This window comes from Haemaphysalis longicornis, unplaced genomic scaffold (genome assembly GCF_048455015.1).
Source record: "Haemaphysalis longicornis isolate Haplotype H1 unplaced genomic scaffold, Haemaphysalis longicornis Haplotype H1 scaffold_2, whole genome shotgun sequence".
Lineage (NCBI taxonomy): Eukaryota > Metazoa > Arthropoda > Arachnida > Ixodida > Ixodidae > Haemaphysalis > Haemaphysalis longicornis.
Window position 1 is genome coordinate 164,216,829 of NW_027526295.1, and position 24,412 is coordinate 164,241,240.

The following is a 24,412-nucleotide window of genomic DNA, read 5'->3' on the forward strand; positions in this document are numbered from 1 at the left end:
GGCCCGACACACGCCTATAGGACTGTAGACGTAGTGTAAGACGGGGGAGCACCGCGCCCTGCGTGGCCGGATTTGCTCCCTCCCATGCCGGACGCTTTGAATAAAGTCTTTTCTCTCTCTCTCTCTCTCGAGCAGATTGCCCAGCTAGGCAAGCCAAGTGCAAAGGGTGTAATCGGATTGGACACTTCGAAGCAGTCTGCGAAAAGAAAAGCAAGAAGAACATGGGAGCTCTCACGCTTCACTCCGTAGCAGCCCTCACCAGGGCCAAGTTCGTAAAAGTGGCCGTCAATGGTCAAAACGCTAACTTCAAGGTTGACTCGGGTGCGGAGGTGACAGTGGTACCGGACTCGTTTCCAGGCATACCGAAACAGCTGCAAAAGCCAGAAGGTGAGCTTACGGGCCCAGGAAATTACTCCCTCACCGTTTTCGGAACATTCCAAGCGAAACTGAGCTGGAAAGGCAGGTCTACAGTGCAAACAGTGTATGTTGTGCCTTCGCAAGACCCGCCACCTCCTGGATTCCCTGCGATACAGGCTTTCGGAGTCATACGGTTCGTGGACAATGTAACGGATTCTACCGTCACTCTGAAGGACAGTCTCTTCGATGGCTTGGGCGAGCTGCAAGACGAATACGTGATACGTTTCCAACCAGGCGCCAAACCGTTCTCACTCAGCGTGCCGAGAAGAGTACCGATTCCGCTTCACAAACCAGTTCGAGAGGAGCTCACCAAGCTCGAATCCCAGGGAGTGATCCGACGGGTGGACCGTCCCACACCATGGTGTTCCCGTATGGTGGCTGTTCCAAAAGCAGGAGGAGGCTACCGAATATGCGTTGACCTCACCCGACTCAACGAAGTCGTGCTTCGGGAGCGTCACATACTACCCTCAGTCGAGAACATCCTGGGACGCCTCGGATCAGCAAAGGTATTCTCTAAGCTCGATGCTACCGCTAGCTTTCACCAGGTGAAGCTTTCCGAAGAAAGTCAAGAACTCACTACGTTCATAACACCAATGGGAAGATTCTGTTTCCAAAGGCTACCTTTTGGAATCTGCTCAGCGCCAGAATATTTTGAGCGACAGATGAGCAGAATTCTGGAAGGCCTCGAAGGAGTTGTGAGCATGATTGACGACATTCTTGTCTTCGAAGCATCGCAGCAAGAGCATGACCAACGTCTCAAGCGGGTGTTACAGCGCTTGGAAGAAGCGGGAATCAAGCTGAACCGCAAGAAATGCACGTTCTCTGCAAACCAAGTCAAGTTTCTTGGAGGCATGGTTAGCGCACAAAGAATCAGTCCCGATCCAGAAAAGGTCGAGGCCTTGGCCAAGCTACCAACCCCATCGGATGTCAGCGGTGTCCGAAGACTGCTGGGAATGGCGAACCATGTGGGCCGCTTCATTCCTCATATTTCCGACATCACAGCACCGATCAGGGCATTGCTTCAAAAGAGAAACTCATGGCTTTGGGGACCGTGCCAGCAAGCTGCTTTCGACAAGCTCAAACGCTTGCTCAGTTCAGAGGTCTGCATGGCCAAATATGACCCATCGTACCCCACGGTTGTATCAGCTGACGCAAGCTCATACGGAGTCGGAGCCGTATTGCTTCAAGATCAACCATCGGGAGAACGACGAGCGGTTGCCTACGCCTCACGATCCCTAACGGACACTGAAAGCCGCTACAGCCAAACGGAAAAGGAAGCTTTGGCTGTGACGTGGGCTGTCGAGAGGTTCGACCAATTTCTGAGGGGCATCGCATTTCAAGTCGAAACGGATCATCGTCCTTTAGTCACGCTCCTGGGATCAGCAGAACTCGACATGATTTCGCCCAGAATCCAGCGCTTGCGAATCCGTCTCATGCGCTATCAGTTCGCTGTTCTCTACGTCCCGGGCAAGCTGATTGCCACGGCAGACACGCTGTCAAGGGCTCCTATTCAGGGACACGATCCGGAGCGAAGTCAACGGCAGACAGACTCCATCGAGTTATACGTCGGGGAAGTCGTTACAGCAGCTGCCAACCTCATGTCCTCCCGCATGGATACCTTACGCAAGCACCAAGCGGAAGACGGCATCTGTTCTGGGCTACTCCGCTTCTGTGAGAAAGGATGGCCAGAAAACGTCTCAAAGGTTCCAGTTCATCTAAGGGAGTACTGGAAGGAAAGAGGCAACATCACAGTGTGCGATGGCTTCTTGCTCAAAGATCGCCGCATCATTATTCCAAGCCTGATGCGCCGTGACGTACTTCAGCAAATCCACGAAGGCCACCAGGGCATTGGACGGTGCAAGGCAAGGGCAAGGGACGCAGTTTGGTGGCCTGCCCTTAACAGCGAAATTGAGCAGCTCGTAACATCGTGTGAGAAATGCGCTTAGACGAGAGTTCAGCGTTCGGAGCCACTAATCGCAACACCGACTTCAAATCGGCCATGGCAGCGTGTAGGCGCCGACTTGTTTGAACTTGACGGAACTCACTACATAATCGTGGTGGACTACTACTCTCGTTTTCCGGAAGTAATCAGCTTGTCGTCGACCACCTCCACAGCTGTCATTGCGGCTGTCAAGAGCACGTTCGCGCGACATGGAATACCTGATGTGTTCGTGTCTGACAACGGCCCGCAATTTTCGTCAAGGGTGCTCGCCGAGTTCGCGCAGACCTACGGATTTCATCCTATCACGAGCAGCCCGGGCTACCCACAGTCAAACGGCGAGGCAGAACGCATGGTGCGGACCATCAAGGATCTTTTCACAAAATCCAAGTACCCACACATGGCGCTTCTGGTATACCGCGACACGCCAGGAGTGAGCGGATACAGCCCGTCGCAGCTCCTAATGGGCCGACGTCTGCAAACGACAGTGCCGAAGATGCCAGACGACCTGCAACCGGAGTGGCCGCCACACGACGAAGTCGCAGCTAAGGATAAAGCTAACCGAACAAAACAAAGTCAAGACTTCAACCGTCGTCACGCCGCCCACCAACTCCGCCCACTCGCTGACGGGGAAGATGTGTGGGCGCAGGATATGTCATGCGCAGCAAAGGTGCTCAGCCCAGCAAGAAGACCGCGCTCATATGTGGTGGAAACACCGACAGGCATCATTCAGCGCAACCGTCGGCATTTGGTGCCATTCAACGGTGCAGGCATGCCTGATGGCCTTGCGTCTGACAGTTATTCAAGCACAGACAAAACACCAGCAAGGACGGTCGAAAGCTCCGCGGATCAAAGTGGAGAGCTAACTTCAAATCAGCGCACCGAGCAGCCAGAAGCAACGGCTGAAACAACAGCGATGTCGCCATCAACCAAGTGCGACAGTGACAGTGACCCGCGAGTGACCCGGTCCGGCCGACAGGTCAAGCGCCCGAAAAGGCTGGACTTGTAAAACACAATTCCCTCAGAAGGGGGATGTAGTGGACGCGCATTTCACGGCGCGCTGAAGGTGCGTTTCTCACGCTCGCTCGGGCGGCCGGATGTACGCCGCGTGGGCTATCGTGTTCCACGCCTGCGCCGCCGCGCCATCGGGAACCGCCGGGGGTGGGGGGGGTCTTTTCTCTTCGCTTTAATAAAGGCACTCGAGTTCCAGCAACCGGTCGGTGTGGTCGCTTTCATCGTCGCTCGTCAGCCGACGAGACAGTCTAGGGCAACTGCTGGTGCTAGGGTAATGCAAGGTGCTTGTTGGGCCCCACCGTGCTTATTCTACATTCTAGAGATTATATGAAGCGTATGAAGGATGCAGCGATGGCGTAGAGGCAGAGTATCCGTCTCGCGTGCAGAAGGACCGTGGCTCGAATCCCGGTGCCGGACAATTCCCACCGGATTAAAAAAAAACTCCCACCTCCCCTCGCGGGAACCCCTGTGTAGATGCGACGCATAGTGGGCTCACGTTGCAGCGTTGGACAGCGGAGGAACGGCGCTGGAACGATGGAGCGGAGCAGCGCAGGCACCGCGTTTTATAGCGCGCATAACGGTGAGGGGACGCGCCGGCGCCAGTGCGTCTGCCGCGGCTATGACGCAACACAATCCACCTTAATCCAATCCAATCCAAATCCAATCCAGGCCGCCAATCCAATCCAAGCCAATCCATTCGTATCCAATCCAATGCCCCTCGCGAGAGAGGGCTCGCCATCGGAGAGGAGAGGGGGTGAGTGGCGGAGAGCGCAGCTCACGCGGCGAGGAGAATGGGGGAGGGGCGGACGCCGACAACAACGCCGACGCCGGATGCAGGGACAAGGCGAGTGAATGAGATGCAGTCGCATCTAAAAATCCGCGTGTTGATGTAATTGCAGAATGAGGCTTGGGGTGTGCCATCGCCGGCAACGCACTCCCTCACCAAAGCAGGACTGGCCACCCTGGTGCAGCAATGGCCTCAACCTCCCATGAATACGCCAATTAACCCACGGCCCTCAGTCTCCAGTGGCTGCGAAGGAACTGACCACGGCGGCGGTCAGACCTGTGACGCAGCAGAGGGTGCTAAGAATCCCTGGACCCGGACAGGCCGCCAATGGAATCTGAACCTGGCAACGCCTAACACGAGAACCCTATCTAGCGAAGCGAGGCCAGAGGTGTTGCTCGAGGAATTAAAGGGCATTTAATGGGATGTCATAGGGCCTAGTGAGGCCAGGAGGACAGGGGAAGCCCCCACTGTGCTGAAAAACGGACACGTCCCATATCACCATGGCCCAGTGGACAGAAGAGAACTGCGAGTGAGACCTTTAGTCAAGAAAAGCATAGCTGGGAACATAGACAAACACGATAACATTAACTAAAGGGCAGCAGGCCTTGTAATTATGCCCAATAAGAGGCACAAACTCCAGGTGGGACAGGGCTACGCGCCCACATCCAGCCACGACGACCAGCTAGTTGAACGCCTCCATGAAGATGTGGAATTGGCAATGGCTAAAGCAAAAACACAGTATAGTGTAGTTATGGGAGACCTCAATGCCAAAGTAGGCAAGAATCAGGCTGGAGACAAGGCAGTTGGGAACTGTGGTCTCGGCTGTAGAAATAGCAGGGGGGCTGTAGAAATAGCAGTCGAGCTCGCAGAACGGAATAATCTACGCATCATGAACACCGTCTTCTGCAAACGGGAGAGCCGGAAGTGGACGTGTAGGAGCTCGAATGGGGAGCATAAAGCGCGTCATCCCTATTTCATATTTGCCGCGCTTTCGAGGCGCTTTTTCAAAGAAAGTGCTACGAGTTGTGCCGCGCCTCCGCCAGATGGCGCCACGGGTCCCGCGACCGAGAGAAGACGCAGTGAAACATCCCCCTCGCGAGGGGCACGATCAAATGCAGAGCATCTCCGGGGGCGCACGACGTTAAGTAGTTTGCGTTACGTTAATGTTGTTGCACTTGTGGCAACTGCTGACGAGAGAGCGCTCGTCAGCAGTAATTTGAATGAGTCAACGATATAAGGCGCGTTCATAGCGTCCCATTCTGTGTCGGCTTTGTGGCGCAGTGGGTAGAGCACCATGTACATTGCGCTCCGCCCGCAGGGTCGAGGGATCGAAACCGGGCGCCGGATAGTATTTTTTTTATATAGTAGGGACTAGGGAGGGGTGCGGTGCGGACTACGGACGTCAACGCGGGTGACATCGTGAGTTACTGAAATGCTCTGCATTTGAAATAGACCTTATATTATGACCTTAAATGAAATAGACCTTAAAGACCTTAAAGACCTTAAATGAAATAGACCTTATATTATGCGATAACCCTGGCGTCGCGCACGGTGTGGAAGTGCTCGGAAGGGCAAGGTGTAGTGACCACCGTATGGCAAGATCTCGAATTAGGCTAGATCTGAGGAGGGACCGCAACAAGCTAGTTCGAAAGAAGCCGATCAATGAGCTGACAGTAAGACGTAAAGTTGAAGAATTCAGGATCGCGCTGCAGAAGCAGAGCAGAGGAAGCAGAGCTTACGACACAGGAAGCCAGTGACAACCTTACACGCATTATCACGGAGTGTGCAGTAGAAGTCGGGGGCACGATGGCTAGGAAGGATACTGGCAAACCTTCCCAGGAGACGAAAGATCTAATTAGGAAACGCCAAAGCATGACAATCTCCACCGCAGCTGACAGAATAGAACTAACGAAGCTTTCGAAGTTAATCAATAAGCGCAAGACAGCTGACATACGGAAGTATAATATGGAGAGGATCGAATATGCTGCAAAGAACGGAGGTAGCCTGAAAGCAGTGAAGAGGAGAAGAGGCATGGAGAAAAACAAGATGCACTTAAAGACAAGCAAGGCAATGTCATCACCATATAGGGATAAAATAGTCATAGCAGCCCAGCAGTTCTATAGAGATCTGCACAGCAGCCGGGACATCCAGGATAATGCCGAACCAGAAAGTAGTTCAGAGGAGATAGACACCAAGAAGCAAGGAAGGCTTTTAAAGAAATTAAAGGGGGCAAAGCACCTGGTGAGGATCAGATAACAGCAGACCTCTTGAAGGATGGCGGGCAAATTGTACCAGTAAAACTGGCAAACCTGTATACGCAATGCCTAATGACCGCAATGGTACCGGAATCTTGGAAGAACGCGAACATCATCCTAATCCATAAGAAAGGCGACATGAAGGACTTGAAAAATTACAGGCCGATCAGCTTACTGTCAGTCGTCTACGAGGTGCTTACCAAGGTAATCGCTAACAGAATTTCTGCCACTTTAGATTTCAGTCAGTTTAGAGAACAAGCAGGCTATTCAACAATGGACCATGTTCACACGATCAATCAGGTGATAGAGAACTGCGCGGAGTATACTGAACCCCTATATATAGCCTTCATATATTATGAGAAAGCATTTGACTCGGTCGAAACCTCAGCGGTCATTCAGGCATTACGGAACCAGGGTGCAGGCGAGCATTATGTAAGAATACTAGAGAATATTTACAATGGGTTCACACCTACCATCATCCTCCATACGTAGAGCAGTAAAATACCTATAAGGAAGGGCGTCAGACAAGGAGACACAATATCTCCAATGTTATTCACAGAATGTTTACAAGTACTCAAAACATTGGATTGGGAACAAGTGGGAGTAAGGGTTAATGGAGTATACCTCAGTAACATCAGATTTGCTGATGACGTTGCCTTGCTAAGTAACTCAGTGGACGAATTGCAAAGCATGCTTACCGAACTGGACGAAGATAGTAGAACCGTGGGCCTGAAAATTAATGTGCAGAAAACCAAAGTAATGATCAATAACCTCGGAACAGCACAGCGATTTGAGAAAGGGGGCGAGGCAGTACAAGTGGTAAGCGAATATATCTACTTAGGCCAAGTCGTGACCCAGGATCCCTACCATGAGGCAGATATAATTAGAAGGATAAGAATGGGGTGGAGTGCATACGGCAGGCATTCTCAGGTTATGAATGGCAGCCTACCATTGTCCCTGAAGAAGAAAGTGTATGACTGCTGCATCTTACCGGTACTCACCTACGGGGCAGAAACTTGGAGGCTCACTAAGAGGGTTCAACTTAAATTGAGAACGACTCAGCGGCCAATAGAACGGAAAATGATGGGGGTAACGTTAAGGGACAAGAAGATAGCGGAGTGGGTCAGGGAACAAACACGTGTTAAGGACATATTAGTAGAGATTAAGAAGAAATGGACGTGGGCAGGGCATGTAATGCGAAGGCAAGATAACGGTTGGTCATCAAGATTAACAGAGTGGATCCCTAGTGAAGGCAAGCGGGGCAGAGGGCGACAGCAAGTTCGATGGGCAGATGAGATCAAGAAGCTTGCGGGGATAAATTGGTTGCAGTTAGCACAAAACCGGGGTGATTGGAGATTAATGAGAGAGGCATTTGCCCTGCAGCGGGCGTAGATAGGCTGCTGGTGGTGGTGGTGGTGGTGGTGGTGATGATGATGATGATGGTGATGAAGCATATGCTTCCAGGTGCCTCGAAGTAGCTTTATCCAGCACTGTGCGCTCTTGTGACTGGCAAAAGGGGTACCCGGCAGTCTAATTGTGCCGCACGTGGACCTAATGGGTGCGTCAGATAGATAGATAGATGGTGCAGTGCATATCAGGAGGTACGTTATGCCGTCCGTGCGCCAACAGGAACTCTGTTTTTAAGGCGCCAGGTGTAGCCCTAACGCCGCAAGGTTCGACGTGAGGCTGTGGGTTGCCGCTTACAACGAAGTGTGAAATCCAATATAAGAAGTGTGAAATAAAAAAAAAATTCACCATCGAGGTGCGTTATGCCGTCCGTGCGCCAACAGGAACTCTGTTTTTAAGGCGCCAGGTGTAGCCCTAACGCCGCAAGGTTCGACGTGAGGCTGTGGGCTGCCGCTTACAACGAAGTGTGAAATCCAATATAAGAAGTGTGAAATAAAAAAAAATCACCATCGAGGTACGTTATGCCGTCCGTGCGCCAACAGGAACTCTGTTTTTAAGGCGCCAGGTGTAGCCCTAACGCCGCAAGGTTCGACGTGAGGCTGTGGGCTGCCGCTTACAACGAAGTGTGAAATCCAATATAAGAAGTGTGAAATAAAAAAAAATTCACCATCGAGGTACGTTATGCCGTCCGTGCGCCAACAGGAACTCTGTTTTTAAGGCGCCAGGTGTAGCCCTAACGCCGCAAGGTTCGACGTGAGGCTGTGGGCTGCCGCTTACAACGAAGTGTGAAATCCAATATAATGAGTGTGAAATAAAAAAAAAATTCACCATCGAGGTACGTTATGCCGTCCGTGCGCCAACAGGAACTCTGTTTTTAAGGCGCCAGGTGTAGCCCTAACGCCGCAAGGTTCAACGTGAGGCTGTGGGCTGCCGCTTACAACGAAGTGTGAAATCCAATATAAGAAGTGTGAAATAAAAAAAAAATTCACCATCGAGGTACGTTATGCCGTCCGTGCGCCAACAGGAACTCTGTTTTTAAGGCGCCAGGTGTAGCCCTAACGCCGCAAGGTTCGACGTGAGGCTGTGGGCTGCCGCTTACAACGAAGTGTGAAATCCAATATAAGAAGTGTGAAATAAAAAAAAATTCACCATCGAGGTACGTTATGCCGTCCGTGCGCCAACAGGAACTCTGTTTTTAAGGCGCCAGGTGTAGCCCTAACGCCGCAAGGTTCGACGTGAGGCTGTGGGCTGCCGCTTACAACGAAGTGTGAAATCCAATATAAGAAGTGTGAAATAAAAAAAAATTCACCATCTTCCCGTAGAGGAACCCTGATTAGTATGCGAAGCAGTCATGGGGTCGACTCAAGTTCCGATTAGTTTTCAGTTCGATCGCGGCGTTGCGGGAGGAGAATGAGGGCAGCGGAGCGCGCGCACGCGCGTCATACTGCGGAGCTACAGTGGCGCCCCCAGTGGAGTATGCAGCGGTCAACGTTACTAGAAAACAATCTAGTAACGTTGGCAGCGGCTACCGTCGCGTGTCTAACCCTAAGCTGCTTCGCACTATCGCGCGCGGAGCCGCAGGTGTTGCCATTCGTTGCGCAATCCCGGAGAGGAGGTGAGCTTCGGAGAGGAGAGGAGGAATGGTGGAGAGGAGTGGAGAGGAAGAATGCCTCGCATACTACTCCGGGTTCCCCTACGGGAAGATGACGACGGTGGTTGAACGCGAAGCTATCTCGTGATGGATTCTTTGGTTGGCCAATCCCTAGGGGCATCCTGCCGCAATCATCATCAGCGGTGCCTGGCCAGGCATGCTCAGTGGGGGTGTGGTACTCAGGGCTCCCCTACGGAAAGATGACGACGGTGGTTGAACGCGAAGCTATGTCGTTATGTATTCTTTGGTTGGCCAATCCCTAGGGGCATCGTGCCACAATCATCATTAGCGGTGCCTGGTCAGCGGTGCCTGGCCCGGGGTGTAGACGCCGCACAACGGCTCCCACACAACGGCGGAGGGAACAGGCTCGACCATAAGCTGCTTCGCATCTAATATGATGCCTCCAGGGCCTTATATTTAATGCCTACGTTAAACTCCACGTATCCCAATAAAACGCTATCCACCGGGATCTTTTAAATCCGTCTTCACTGCTGAACGCTAAAGCATTGCTAAGAAAAGCCATTTTCGGGGGCAATATGGATTCCTTGATATCAAAGTGTGCAGACCTTAAGGCTTTTTATTAACAGGATGTTCGTATGTGGCGAAATTGGAATGCATCAAGCGTTACAGACGGACACAGAGGGTTCTTTCAGTGAGTCCAAGCAGAAATGCTAGAGAATTAAAAAAAAAAAGCTCTTAAAAAGATGGGTCGCTGACCCAGTGAACTCTCGACATGTCCCGCTTGCAACCGACAATTCGCTCACTCTTTTGTAACGCACAAATATGACCCACAAATAGCTCGTGGTCATAGCGTGAGGCAGTAAAATAAAGCCGATTCCCGGTAAGTAAAACTCAAAACAATATTTATTCGACTCGTACTGTAGTACTGTACAAACCCATTTTGTTTTTCCGCGACTCTCGCGGTGAATCCTCTCATGTTTTCACACTAAAATTTTACAGAAAACAATTTCTCACAGCCACGGCGAGCTTTATTAGGCATGGTTCAAGAAGTGCTCCAGGGGCCCAATTCTCTGAAACGAGAGGCCGTCGTTTCAAAGCACTGTAACAAGGTAGTAAAGCGACACGCACAACGACGGGAGGAAGTGCGTGTCGCTTTACTCCCTTGTTACAGTGCTCCCATCATTGCTTTTCTTCCTTCCTCCGGCCCTCAAAGCGGCGCCCCAAACCGAGAACGCATGCATTGGCATGGCGCTACCGCGCCACTTTGAAACGACGGCCTCTCGTTTCAGAGAATCGGGCCCCAGTTCATTTTATTTTGAAACACAAGCTGACATGAACCTTTTCATCAAATTCGTTTGTTGTGAAGAGCCTTGACGTAGCCTTCATGAAGCCGATGGCCCTACATTTTAAGGTGTTCTGGAAAATGAGCTCAACCTCTGTACGAAAGTACGCAGCGCAGCTTTGCTGAGTTTGACCCACGATGTGTTTATAAATACGGATGCAAACTGTTCAAGCCCTTAACTGCGCGTTTCACTTTGGGCTACCTGTTGCACAGCTCATGGTTACGGTAAATGCACTTTGATCACGCCGTTAACCGGTTTCGCCCACGCTTCCAGCACGTTCTATGCGCATGTACGGACTATTTTGTTAGCTCAACCATTGCGAAGGAGGAGTGAGATAACAAGACAATAATATAGGAATTAGTGCGAATGCGCTCGTCACCGTAACGTTGCAGGAATTTATTTGGTGAAGAACTGCTTCCAAGCTACACGCGGCGTATACTCCGGATCGACTCGCTCATCAGCTGGGAAATCTTAGCGACTGAAATAAATTGAATTGAATTGGTTTATTTTACAACCGAGTTTCAGGAGGCAACGGGGGAAAAAGCTGTTGAAACAGCTTGAAGTGTACTGCTGCCTCATACACAGAGCAACAGGGCAAGAGTACGACAAGAGGAATTACGTAACAAGTGTAATGCAGTTTTCAACACAAATAAAAATTTCAAGTACAGCGTCAAAACAACTTTCACGTTGGTGAACTGTGCCAACAAATCACACAATGCGGTTCTTTGAACTGAGAGCCGCGAGGGGTGTACCGAGAGCGCCTAAGCGCGCCACGGTAACTGAAACTCATTGCATTAATATCGTACATGCATTTGTGTCATGCTATTGGGCATTCGTATTCTTTATGTTACTCAGAGCTAAATAAATGGGGCGTACATGATCCCTTAACGTGCTTTTCCCAGTCCAATGGGGGTGAAATTTGGTACTATCTGTTAATACATTCATTACATTGGTGTAGCCACGAAGCTGCCCGGAAACACCCCTCCTAGAGTTTTTCTCAATGCGAAACTGTATTTTGTGTAGCTTTCCTTACTTTACGCACTAAGCAGGCAGCGATACAATTAACGCGACTGTGTTGCGCTCGGGCTGCACTCGTGTTGCCCGCTTTTAGCGGAGCGTGTGCGTGACACGCCCACGCAGCTACTATAACGGCTCTGAAGAGGCGACATAAATACGGGCGAAAAACGAAACAATGTCGATGACGATGCGCCGGCGAGCTTGTCAGAGCCGGGACACGAGCGAGCCGGGCTCCTGTATTCCGAACTGCAGACGCGTCGTAACCCACGGCTCGTTGCCGTCCAGGTCAATGGGCTGCTTCATGGTTCGCTCGATGTAGTCCACGCAACCTCGCGAGTCCACCAGGATCACACTGTGCGTCCTGCAAACGAGAAGGCCATTGGCGAGGTGCAACGAGCCCCGTCAGGCGGTTCATTTAGTCACGCTGCTATGCAGGTTTTGATTGCGAAAGGAATCCACCATGGTGGTATACGGAACGGCGCCGTCATGCTCAATTCCGGCTCCCGCTGCCAGCGAATTTGTGGTTAAGGCCTAGTGGAAAAATACCTCAAAGAGATAAATTTCGCCATGTGTTAAAGAACCTCAAACGGCCTAATGAATCCGGAACCTTCCAGTATGGCGTGCGGAGCAGTTAATTTGAAATCATCCAAAATTTACAAGAAAGTGCTCATTACAAGCTGCTATAAAGAGGCAACCACATAAAGCAATTTTTGGCGAAGGAGGCGACAAGCGTAATTCTACGAGTGCTGTGACCTAGTCAGTCTTGGGAAGTAACTAGTCACTGGTAACGCGTTACCGGTAACTTGTTACTTTCTAAAGATAACTTGCAACTTTAACTAGTCACTTTTAAGTCAGATGAACTTGTAACTGTACCACTTTTTACACAGTAACTGCAACAGGAAATACAGTTACAATTTATTCGTTTTTTATAAAAATTATCCAACGGCAACAATCGTTAAAGGCCGACGTACAGTCCGCGCTTTCCATTTTTTTCTGACTTTTTCTTTCCCATGTCCTCTGCACCTTGCACCTTCCCACAATGCGGCTCCCCGCGAAGTGTAGGAGAGGACGTCGCTAAGAGGATTATTTTCCATGCAGAAGACCAGGACGGAGATCGATGATTTTTTAAAACTTTTCTCACATCTTGAGTCGAGCAGAAAGAAGGCCAAGAATAAGAAACTGGCTCTTGCACCTCCGAAAAGAGGGAAGCTCACGGATGTCAACTTTGAGAAATATCTTATCCTAAGTGACAATTATTTTTTGCAGAATAATTTCCCGACGGCAAGGTTGACAAGGTTGGCAAGGTTGGCCAAGGTTGACCAAGGTTGACCAAGGTTGACAAAGGTTCCCGAAAAAAAGTTGATGGAACGAAATGACGCCTACACAAAGCTTATTGGTGTAAGGCTTGAGTGCGCCCACTTTTATATTGCTTTTGTCTAGGGTTTTAGCATGTGCAATTTTGAGTATACTCGCATTCCTTCGTACGTTCTTATCAAACAAACTCTGTACCTTGGTTTGCGATATATTACTTAGTGTTATACAGTAACGGAAAAGTAACGACGTTTACTTTTTCACAGTGACTGTAGCTGTAACAGGTTACTCTTGAAAATTCAGTTACTGCCACAGTAACAAAGTTACTTTTGTGGCTAAGGTAACTGTAACTGTAACACTGTTACTTTTTACTGGTAACGTGCCCATGACTGGACCTAGTAGCGCACTGGACAGGATTGGCGATATTGGAGTGATTTAGAGTGTAAAAAACAGAGTTTTATTCACACTGCTGAAACGAACTGAACGTCATTTTTTTATTATTTTGTTCTCTTCTTTTATTTCTTCCCTTTCGTCCTCTTTCTTCTTCCCTGTAATCTATCGGGTCTTTCCTTTCCCTCTTCCCCTGCCGAGTAGCATGTCAGTGTCGAAATTCCGGCAGGCATCTCGGCTTTCTCCTCTAATAAACAGCCTTCTCTCTCTCTCTCTCTCTCTCTCTCTCTCTCTCTCTCTCTCTCTCTCTCTCTCTCTCTCTCTCTCTCTCTCTCTCTCTCTCTCTCTCTCTCTCTCTCTCTCTCTCTCTCTCTCTCTCTCTCTCTCTCTCTATCTCTCTCTCTCTCTAGTAGTGCAGGCGACAAGCGGCAAAATGGTAAACTGCCGCCATGGCCCACCCTCGCTGACTTTTGTTGCGACGCCGACCAGAATTTAGCGCCGCAAGAAAAGTCAGCGACGGTGGGCCAGTCGTATCTGCCGTGCCGCCGGGACTCTTCTGTTTTTCAACTTGCTGCAGGGGACGTACATTTAAAAGGCCATCTAACTACTGACGTCACAACATTATCGTTCACGCAGGCCGAGCTCTCTCAGTCGTAAATTCTCTTTCGTTTAGGAAATCTCCTACTGCGGTATCGCGAATTAGGTGTGGTCAGATCCTTAAGATTATAGGTCTCTTCGATTTGGCCTGCACTTTCTGCATGAGTTCAGGATGAGTTCAGCCAGTTCAGCGCAGGCGCCACCACTGCAGAACCGGTCCTGCACTTTTGTCGTCTGCTTCTGCACCTCCTCCCTGGGAGGTGCAGGGAAAGCGTGAACTCATCCTGCACTCTTTGCACCGTCGGTAAATCGAAGAGAAAAGTGCTGCACTACCTGAATGAGTGCAGCGAGTGCAGTAAAATCGAAGACATCTTATATAAATGCCAGTTCCCACCTGTGGTTCAATTTATGCTTCATGGGCAAGTATATATATATACACCGGGCGACGCTTCGGATAATAGCAGGCATGAAGATCGCAGGTGGACATCGCCACTGCTCGCAACACCTAATAACCCCTAACAATGCCGCGGGTGTGATTCGGTAATCATGTGAAGGGTCACTTTCGGCCATAGGGTATGTTCCATAGACAGAAGGATCGAGATTCCGCCAGGGGCAGAAGATGCAGAGGACACGTGTGGAGGTTCCACCATTTTTTATTATCTAGGCTTCCCCCGTACCGGGCATCGTTGTGCAGGAAAAAATAAAAACAAAACAGGCCAAGCCAAGCCAAGCCAAGCATCTAAACACAGCGTGGCTTCTCGAACTACAGATGCAACGCTGTCTTAAAAACAAATGCTTGACGTTGCTCGTGTTTGTCTCTTCTTTAGTCCTATAGTTTACGCGTTGTTCTTGAAGCCGTCTTCAAAACTTTACCCCGACGCTGCCCATCAAGGAGCGTTGGGCCCATCTTTAGTGTGGGAGCATTTTGCTCTTTGCCATCCCGTCCGGCCTGATGAGAGGAAACCTTGGACCGACCATCAGGTCTGCTGATTAGCCTTTTCGGCGTTAGCAAACAAGCGGTTCGTCAACAAACAGCGGCGCGTCGCCGCACTCGCGCGACCCTCACCTAGATCCGTAGTACTCGCCCTCGACCCGTACGAAGACGGAGCTGAGGCTGCGCAGGGACTCCTCGGACCGGCCTTCGGCGTCCTTCAGCAGCTGGTCGTCGGGAAAGTACCTGCGCCAAAGAGAGACGTCAACAGTTTCGCGTCCGCAATTTAACCTTCCGAACAACGCGTCGGCGTTCACGCTGGAGACAAAAAAAGAAAAACCTCTACGCTACTTTTTGACATGTTTGGTGTGAAACTATCCGCTGCTAAGGGGCTAAGGCGCTGTGCCGCTGAGCACGAGGGCGCGGGCTCGATCTCTGCCGCAGCGGCTGTTGTTCCAAAGGAGGCCGTGTGCCTAAATTTAAGCGCGTTAGCGATCCCCAGGTGGCCATAAGTAACCGGGGGCCCTCCACTACGGCGCGCCTTGTGGCCCAAGCTGCAGCTTCAGACTTAAAACATCCAAAATCTAATATTCTTTGTGAAAGTGACCACTTCTTGGTCAGGATCGAAGTGGTATTGAGGTTGCCATAGACGCTGTTGATGGGGGAAAACCTTGCTGTACCTCATCAGAATGGCCTCAGCGACATCCACAGCCTGGCTATTGAACGTGGGCCTCGTGCGATCGTCGCCTGTGTTCGTCATGCGCAGTGCTAGTGGATGCACAACACTACGTAATGTGCTGTACAGAGCATGCCGCAGAGTGGAAGCCACTGCTCCCAGCGATGCGAAAGTTGGCACCCACACATTGCTGTGAACAACATAGTATTTCCAAGGGGACATAGGATGCTGCGTAGGGACGTGTCGCGTCTTCTTAGCTTCCTTCGGGAGACGGGACTGGCGGATTCATGGTCAAGTGGCCGTATTATTGACTCGTTAGGTGGCGGTCGGGCGGAGCGATTGGCGGAGCATTTTGCCAGGCTGATATGGCCTGATCCAACAAAACAACTAACCGAAATGCTTCCTCAGAAAACTGCACGTGGCAGAGGGGCGCATGGGAATTACTTTTTTGTCTGCCGCGAAACTTTTCTTTACGCTTACTGGCGGGGAAAAAAGTCGCGCATGTGACTTTGTAATGCTCGTTTGTTGCGCAAGTTTAAGAGCAGGAGTAATCCAGCAGCGATTTCGCCATCAATGTAGCCGGCACAGAGCGTTTACCCGGTGAAATTTGATACATTCAGGAGGAACACAGTTTGAAGCCTCTGACAGATAGCACAGAAGTCTGTTCCCAGGGCCACAAAGTGCATCTCTAGACCGATTGTCACCAGAATTTTCCCATTCTCGTTTTCAATGTGTCCAAAAGCCTTGTGCTTTTTGGCAGCCGCCCCTCACCGCCTCTTGCTTTTTACGGAGCAGTGATATTGCAGAAAAATTGAGTTGACAAGGCGCTGAGTCACCCGACAACGAGTTGACGGCAAAAGCAGACAATCCTTTTTGCGATAACGGGGCGCGGACACACGACAGATCGCGTCATAAAAACGTCTGATGAATCATATCCAAGACGTAGAACTAAAATGTAAGCATTAAGGAGTATGAAAGACTAATATTTATAACATGCAAATCGTAGGGCAAAGATAATTATGTCTGATGTCCAGGTGAGGGAAAACGTCAAATTATACCCCCCCCCCCCTTTCCGCGCTAAAAAATGATATGCTACCACGATATTTTCTCTTCGCTGCTTTTCCCACTCACCGCTCCCTTCACAATGTTCACCCCTCCGGGCCTTTCAGAAACTGCAAGCTAGCTTTCCTTCAGTACCCAGAGGCCCTGCCGGAATCCGTACTCTCTGCGCGGCTCCCACTTTTGTGCCTCCGTTTTCCTCGGGCGTAATTGCTCTCTCCACTTTGAAGCTGCAAGCTGGCTTTCCTACCGTACAGGACCAAAATTACTCTCGCGTAAGGGAGCCCAGTGGGCTTCCAGGAAGCACCGTCATGAAGCCTTGCGGCCGTGCAGCGCAGAAAAGCTAAACGGCAGTTTTCGCTAAAGGCCAGTCGAGCACTTTCTTTGTACGCGAAGGCAAAAAAAACAGGCCTGTGTCGCTGCATTACTGTCTAAACAACAAATATACCACGCTCGGAGATAATAGTTATTCAATGACGTAGAAAATATAAACCCCCCGGACACCTAAACACCTTGTATACGAGCTGTGAAAGAGAAATCGTTCATGTGCAACTGAAAGGGATCCTGCAAAACTTTTTTCTACTTTTTTTGAAAACTTTAATGCTTGCAGAACGTAGTCAGCCAACACACCCAGTACTTAGATTAGGGGTCGCAAGGTACCTCAGCCGAAAATTACTGCTCTATGCCCATCAGATAACCTGGAAACTCGCTCAAAAGATTTTTCTTTCTTTCCCGGTCTTGACGTTCTTCGACGGCTCAAATTACGTCACTAAGGCCTTGTAGCGGCTGTTAACCGGTTTTCCTTCAGTTGCAGCAATGAACGCTTTTCGATAGCAACTTCAAAAAAAAAAGCCACAAAAACAAAGCAGGAATAGAAGGCGTATCTGGTGCGACAAGCAAATCACGCAGTGCCGCTTCGTGCTGGCGATAACTATAGCTTTCGCAGTGGTTCCAGACGCGAAGGAAAGAATGAAAGTGCTTATCGAAAGTGTTGCAGGGCCCCTTTAACACCACCGAGTGTCCTTAGGATGATGATGAAGATGATGATGGTGGTGGTGGTGGTGGCGGTGGTGGTGGTGGTGGTGATTTGGCGACACGTGCTGAATTCAAAGTGCTTAAACCTGAGGTACTCCCAGTTTTTTTATGTGACCGTGCACACGTCCTCGCAGTTTTCTTTTTGTTTTATTTCTTGAGGACGTTCTTTGGAACGCGTCACAGCCAGTAGGCGTGCTCCTTTTTTCTGTGTTTTATTTCTGGGGCTCGCGCTATGGAGCGCTTCGCAACTAGTGGGCATTTAGGACCCGCTAACAGACGTCGGACACCACCGACAGCGGCTTTTTAGCTCAATGGGTTATTTAATGCGTTCGCGTTAAAAGAGAAGTATTGGGGGTACATATTGGCAACGTTTGTTAAAAAATGACCCAGGCAGAATAAATCCAAATACATGCTTGCAAGCGCGAGAAAAACGAATCTGATTAGTTTTGGGATGTCTCCATCGTATTTCGTTTAGAGTGTTTCTCGACCTTGCTCATATTTTGCGGCGGTGCGCACTGCGCCACGCACACACAAGAAAAGAATAATGGAAGAAAGGTGAGAAAGATGAGCGCCTGCTTTCGTCATAGAATTCAAATCAAGAAAACAAACATCGTTTCTTTTTTTTTTTCAGGGAAGCTTAGATAAGGTAAGCTATTAAATACACAGGCAGTCAAAGAAAAAAAGATTTCGCTTTCTTGAACTACTCGATCGGCAGTTGCGGCATGTTTTGAAGGCATACCGAGGTTCAGCGTACCTTACAAATCGGCTGATCATCGATTGATTGTGGGGTTTAACGCGCCGACGCAACGCAGGCGATGAGGCGCGCCGCAGTGGAGAGCTCCGGATTAATTTCGACCACCTGGAGATCATTAACGTGCGCCGAAATCTCATACACACGGGTGTTTTTGCTTTTCGCCTCCATCAGAAAAGCGGCCGCCGCGGCCGGGAATCGAACCCGCGACCTCGTGCTCTGCAGCGCAACGCCTTAGCCACTGAAAATTGGCTGATCATCAGTGCGCCACATCGAGGACGCCCGGAACAAGGACTCACTCGGTGCTGTTGTTCATCATGCCGATGAGCTCGTCGATGAGGGCCTGCTTGCGTCCGGCCTTGCCCTGGCGCAGCACGATGTCGCCAAACTGCGCCCGGGATTCGACCACCTTGCGCCATGGCCGAAGCGGGTTGCTGTTGCCGAACGCGTGGAACCCTGCGAGGTGCCGTGCAAGCCCACGCGCAGAGGGCGTGTAAGTGCGGAATTTAACTTTAGGTGGCATCACCTGTCTGAATCTGGGTAGTGTCCTTCAAGCCCTATTCATACTATCCTTACCCATGAGGACAGATTAGCGCGTGATAGTCTAATTACGCACAGTGACATCGCAGGACATTACCGACTGCCCGGCCGCAAATACCGACCCCCCACCCGCACCAACCCATCTCTATCGGTGAAAGAGGAACGCCTTTTTTGGCGCCAACTTCAAACTGACTCCCTCCCTTGTATCACATCCTTCATCACACCAACCCTCACTATACCCTACAACATTCGGCAAGATTGCAGAGTAGGGGCCACAGTACAACATTATACGTAAGCGTTCACATTTGACTCCTCGCCTCAGATTACCTCTCTCGACCAGTGAGAAGGAGCGCTGGGTTGCTCAGACCTAGATTTCTAGAGGGAGCTCACGGGTATAGGCAGACATAGTCGCCGAAGTGTTGCGGTATTCGGTAATTATCTCTAATTTCTCTCTCCACTGCCACATCCCGCATTCAATGTTGACTGAAAATCACGCGTAGTGGGCTGACTTCCTTTAGAAGTTCTTTCCTTTAAGATTTAAATTTTATGTTCAGATTTTAATAGTTTATTTTTTGCATGTATGGAAAGTGTGTTGTATTTAATTTGCGATTAGTTTTGTATGCGCAGCAAGACAGCTGAACTAGAGTTTAGCCGCTTTAATGCGCAAGTTTATTGATACTTCCTTGAAAGAAAAAAAAAAAAACAACGCGAAACGACGGCACAGGAGTAAGAGAATAGACACAGCGCCGTGTCTTCTGTCTGTATTTTCTTGACCCTCTTTTGTTTTTGTGCTCTGTTTATCCTTCAAAAGTGCACCAACTCGCTCAAACATACATTTCAATGATACTGTCAGATTGAGGAAAAAAAGGCTATTGCATATTTCGCAGACTATATAGTGAGCCTGCTCAACGAATTGCGTAAAATAATTAACACTGCATTACATCAACTGTATTATATAATCTATAAATACTCTTTCTGGTGGCGCACATGCCAATACGTTTAAGGGGCGCTCACCTGATCGCGTTCTTATGGGACTTACTAATTCATAACCCACGGGCTTGAAAAGCATTGCACGCCAATACGAAAAGCTTTACAAAACCATCTGAATGTTCCTAGTGGCCTAGTTCGTTTCCTTTAGAAATATAGGCTATCATTACTGAAAAAAGAAAAAATAAACAAGAAATGCATTTTAGTTTATCTAGTTTTCATTAGATGGTGCTAGCGGTCTTCCGTGCAAGAGTTTTATTTTTTATATCAGTACAGAATCGACATATGTCTAAAATGAGCAAAATAGGCCGTTGTGCACATGTACACGTACTTTTACAACTTTTAACATGCACGGTGGTTTTTAAGAGCGTGGGTCATGTAAGTCCCTCGGGAATGTTAACAGGTGAGTCTCTCTTAATATACACGATCGTTCCTGCGTTAACACGGCGCACTGTTTACTACTCTTGAAGGAGCAGCGTAGAAGGTCAAGCGGAAGGCCTCGGAAGCCATAACGATCTAGCATACAAAATAATGTTTCGGGGTTATAGGAATAGACACTCCGATAAACCAATAAAAATATGTAAAAATAAGTTCCCGGTCTCCAAATTTGTTAGGTATCAAGTATTTTCATTCATAATGCTAGTTCTGCTGACATCCCTTATCAGAAACCAGAACGTTGGGACCGTATGATGGAATGCTTTCCACAAAAAAGACGTAATTCTGCTATAAATAATCATTGTCTAGTCCCTTAGAAATCACAGGTAGTATAAGTATCGTCCGATAATTTGAAAACTGGTTCCTGTCTTATTCAAGAAAACCGCATACTCTTCGGAAACTGTCCTATTATTATCCAAAGATTGAAGATGTACGTAAGTAAGTAATAAGTAAGTAAGAACGTAAGTAATAAAAATCAAAGAAACAAAATGCAGCTGTTCATGGCCATGTATTTTGTCAATAATGGTCTCTGTGGTTTGCTACAACTTAAGTCTGGTGCTCATTACACCCATGAGCACACACCTCCGCGGCCGCTACACACGCACGCACATTTGTGCCAAATCAAACTCACGCCTCAACAAAAATAGGTCCCCAAATAGCAAACAAGAAATAATTAAAAACAGCGCTAGCGCCCGAAGGCTTCTACCACCGCGCATAATTTCGCATTGCAGGCAAGCGTCTGGACGTAGCTTGTTCACCTGGCTTTAGATGAACTGGTGGTGAGTCGAGGGCGTTTGTGTAGCAGCATGCCTGGATGTCTTGCCGTGAGGGGCTGCGCAAGGCATTGTTGTTTTAGAAGGGATGAAATTAAATGTTTCCTTGAAGAGGCATGGAGACACACGTGTTAGACACACAGACAAAGATGACATTATTACAGCGTCATCAAGCAGCTCGAGTTGACGCAACGGCGCACTGCTTGCCACAGGGATACAAGAAAATGGGCTGGAGCGCCGTTATCCGGTCACTGCTACCACCCAATGCAATTCAAATTTCCCGCCTCCGCAGTGCTCTCGCGCCCCCTGCCTGAAACAGCGCTAGCGGGAGTCCAGTTCTTTTTGTGCTTGCTTTTCCTCCCGCACGTATCGGCGTTGCACTGCCACTTTTTTTAGCTTACTATCGTGAAAACCAACCCAACGAGCGTTCCTAACTAAATGAACGCGGGCGCTGCGGTTTAATTACGTATATCTTGCCTCAAATGTACCTGCAGTTTTCTTTGCGCTAAACAACGGGGGGATGTATTGCAAGCGCCAGCGGTTCCCGAGTTTCGAACGGTTAGGTTCTGCGGGACGCCTCTGCGGGACGCCCTGGTACGCCGGGCTCTACTCGTGTCCGTTATCTCGCTGCGCCACCTGATTCCGGCACTTGCTTGACATCGAGCGTTACAGCGAGCTACGACGACAAGGCGAGCCCCTAAAGTGCTTTCGTGCCCTCTTTCGTGCCCTTGCACTCCCTGTAGATAGCGGAGATGGCGTGCCGTTATGTCTCCGTTGAATTACGAACTATACTTCACTGTCAAGCTCATAAATTGAATGGCATATGATGAATAACTTTGCGTCTAATCACTTAGTATCTTCTTTTAACTCAATTTAGAGGCAGTGAGGATGACCGCCGAACCTCGGGAGTACCTCGAGCGGGGGGCGGTCTTTCCTCATCTTTTATAACCACGGCACAACGTCAAAAATGGCGTACATAAGGCGCACTGGGAAATAAGGCGCACGGAAACCATCGTGGACTTTTCGGCCATTAACAGCAACCATGGACGACGACTGTACGTCCATATAAGCTGCCTTGTTAGATAGCCACAGTTTACAAAACCTCCGAACCTAGGCGTTCCCACATAGGTGAAAAGTAGGACACCCACCTGACGTCCAACGTGACCAGTAGGAACCTGTCGTAGTCGTTGCCTTTCCGGCGCAGGTCGCGCAGGTAGCTCATGCCGTCCTGGCCCCCTTCCAGGTACCGCACCGCCAGGTGGCCTGCGGGATCGCCGACAAACACTGACGTTTTATACGGACACTATAATTATCAGAGCGAAAGATGTACCAGTTTCTAGTCGGGGTGCACGCCGAAGAGCGAAAACACCTCGAATGCAAACCAATCGGTGTGTTATACAGTACAGGAAGTCTTCATATGACACGAGTGATGAGTAGGTTCGTGTCTGATTCAGCTAGTTAGCAACACAATCACATGCACACACAGACACCCAAACACAAACGTACACGCACACGCACACGCACGCATGCACACGGTATGTATCCATTTGATTGCATGCGCGTGTGTAGGTCAGAAAAAGCATGCACTGTTAAAAGGGATATATGAAGGACACATACATCCTTCTTTTATTGAAAACAACTAGCCTTTGAAAAATTTCCGAACTCTATTCTGACGCCAAATGACTTCGCTCTTAACAAGACCGATCCCTAACACTGACAAGCTTTCGAATTCCCCGCTACACAACCTCAGCAGCGGCGTTAGTGGGGAGGAACCAAGAACGGAGTCACCACCGGGTAAACTCATTGCTGGCCTTCAAGTTGTAGTATCAATTGTTTAAGTTTTGTAAGATTGTTATTCCGACGCAGCAAACATTCGAACAAGCTAAAAACTTGTACTTTGTCTTCGTGGTTCCTTCAATCGTCTGGTGCCGTCGTGATCCCGACAACAGGTGCGAAATCACGGGGTTGTCTTCAAACAGTTATTTCTAACATTCCTTAGTTAGGTTAACGCCAAGAAAAAAAGTTAGGCCTAAATTTTATCAGCCTGAAGACCCCATGTGAATGAAAGTGTTTGAAAAAAAATTAAGAAATATTTTAAATGCAGAGCATTTCTTTAACTCACGATGTCACCCGGCGTTGTCGGCGTTGGCGTCCGCAACAGCCGTTCCAGGTGCGCCCTCTCCCCCATTCCTCCTCTCCCGCATCACGCTACCCTCCTCGCTCTCAACAACAGGTCCGCACCCCTCCCCCTACACTATATAAAAAAATAATACTTACCGGCGCCTGGTTTCGATCCCACGACCCTGCGGGCGGAACGCAAGGTACATGGTGCTCTACCCACTGCGCCACAAAGCCGACACAGAATGGAAGGCTACGAACGCGCCTTATATCCTTGACTCATTCAAACTACGTCAAGAAGCTGCTGATACAACGCATTCACTACCTGTGGGCGGAACGCGAGGTACATGGTGCTCTTCCCTCTGCGCCACAAAACCGACACAGAATGAAAGGCTACGAACGCCCCTTATATCCTTGACTCATTCAAACTACGTCAAGAAGCTGCTGATACAACGCATTCACTACCACCAACTCCCCAAACCCTAAACGTTAACCCCCTATGCGACGCATTTACTAGAGTCCCCCTTGTGGGGAGATGGGCCCTTTTGTCTTTTTTACAATTACACTTCTAATGATTGTCAAAAAGCGCAACACGCGGCACAATTGCATAGCTTTTTGGATATCAGGTGCCGTTTAGTTCTTCTTAATATACACGAGCAGCAATCATTTGCCTAGACCTCACTCCCTGTGACATCGAGGGTATCTCTCTCCCTGCTAAGCTAATTTCCTGGCTAACATCTACCGACACCGTAAACCGGGGCACAACGTTCCTCATTCAGCTTTCGCCATAAAATTATTTGTGGAGAATATAATTCCAATAACGATACTAATGAGGGGTAAAACAAAAGCTTTTGGACGAATAAGGGTTGTGCATAATGACGTATCGTACCTCTGGGCAGCTTCTCGTCGCCGGTGATTTCGTCAAGGGGCTGGATGATGTTTAGCAGGGAAGCCACCTTGCCGGAGACGTTCATGCCCAACCACGTTCCCCCGGCTCTGCCTTCCTCCAGGTCCATGG

General features: G+C 49.4%; 1 protein-coding gene across 1 annotated transcript in view; it reads right to left on the reverse strand.

Annotated features, from left to right (window-relative positions):
- Positions 1–10,570: 10,570 nt before the first annotated feature.
- LOC144169427 (transport and Golgi organization 2 homolog) overlaps positions 10,571–24,412 on the reverse strand; it is a 67,441-nt gene continuing 53,599 nt past the window's right edge. Inside the window, exons 2-7 of the mRNA XM_077698566.1 lie at positions 24,284–24,412; positions 22,425–22,539; positions 21,262–21,335; positions 18,841–18,997; positions 15,156–15,266; positions 10,571–12,152 (exon numbers count right to left, since the gene is read on the reverse strand). Coding sequence (XP_077554692.1) covers positions 11,996–12,152; positions 15,156–15,266; positions 18,841–18,997; positions 21,262–21,335; positions 22,425–22,539; positions 24,284–24,412 — 743 coding nt within the window. The 3' untranslated portion in view covers positions 10,571–11,995. The remainder of the gene's footprint in view (positions 12,153–15,155; positions 15,267–18,840; positions 18,998–21,261; positions 21,336–22,424; positions 22,540–24,283) is intronic.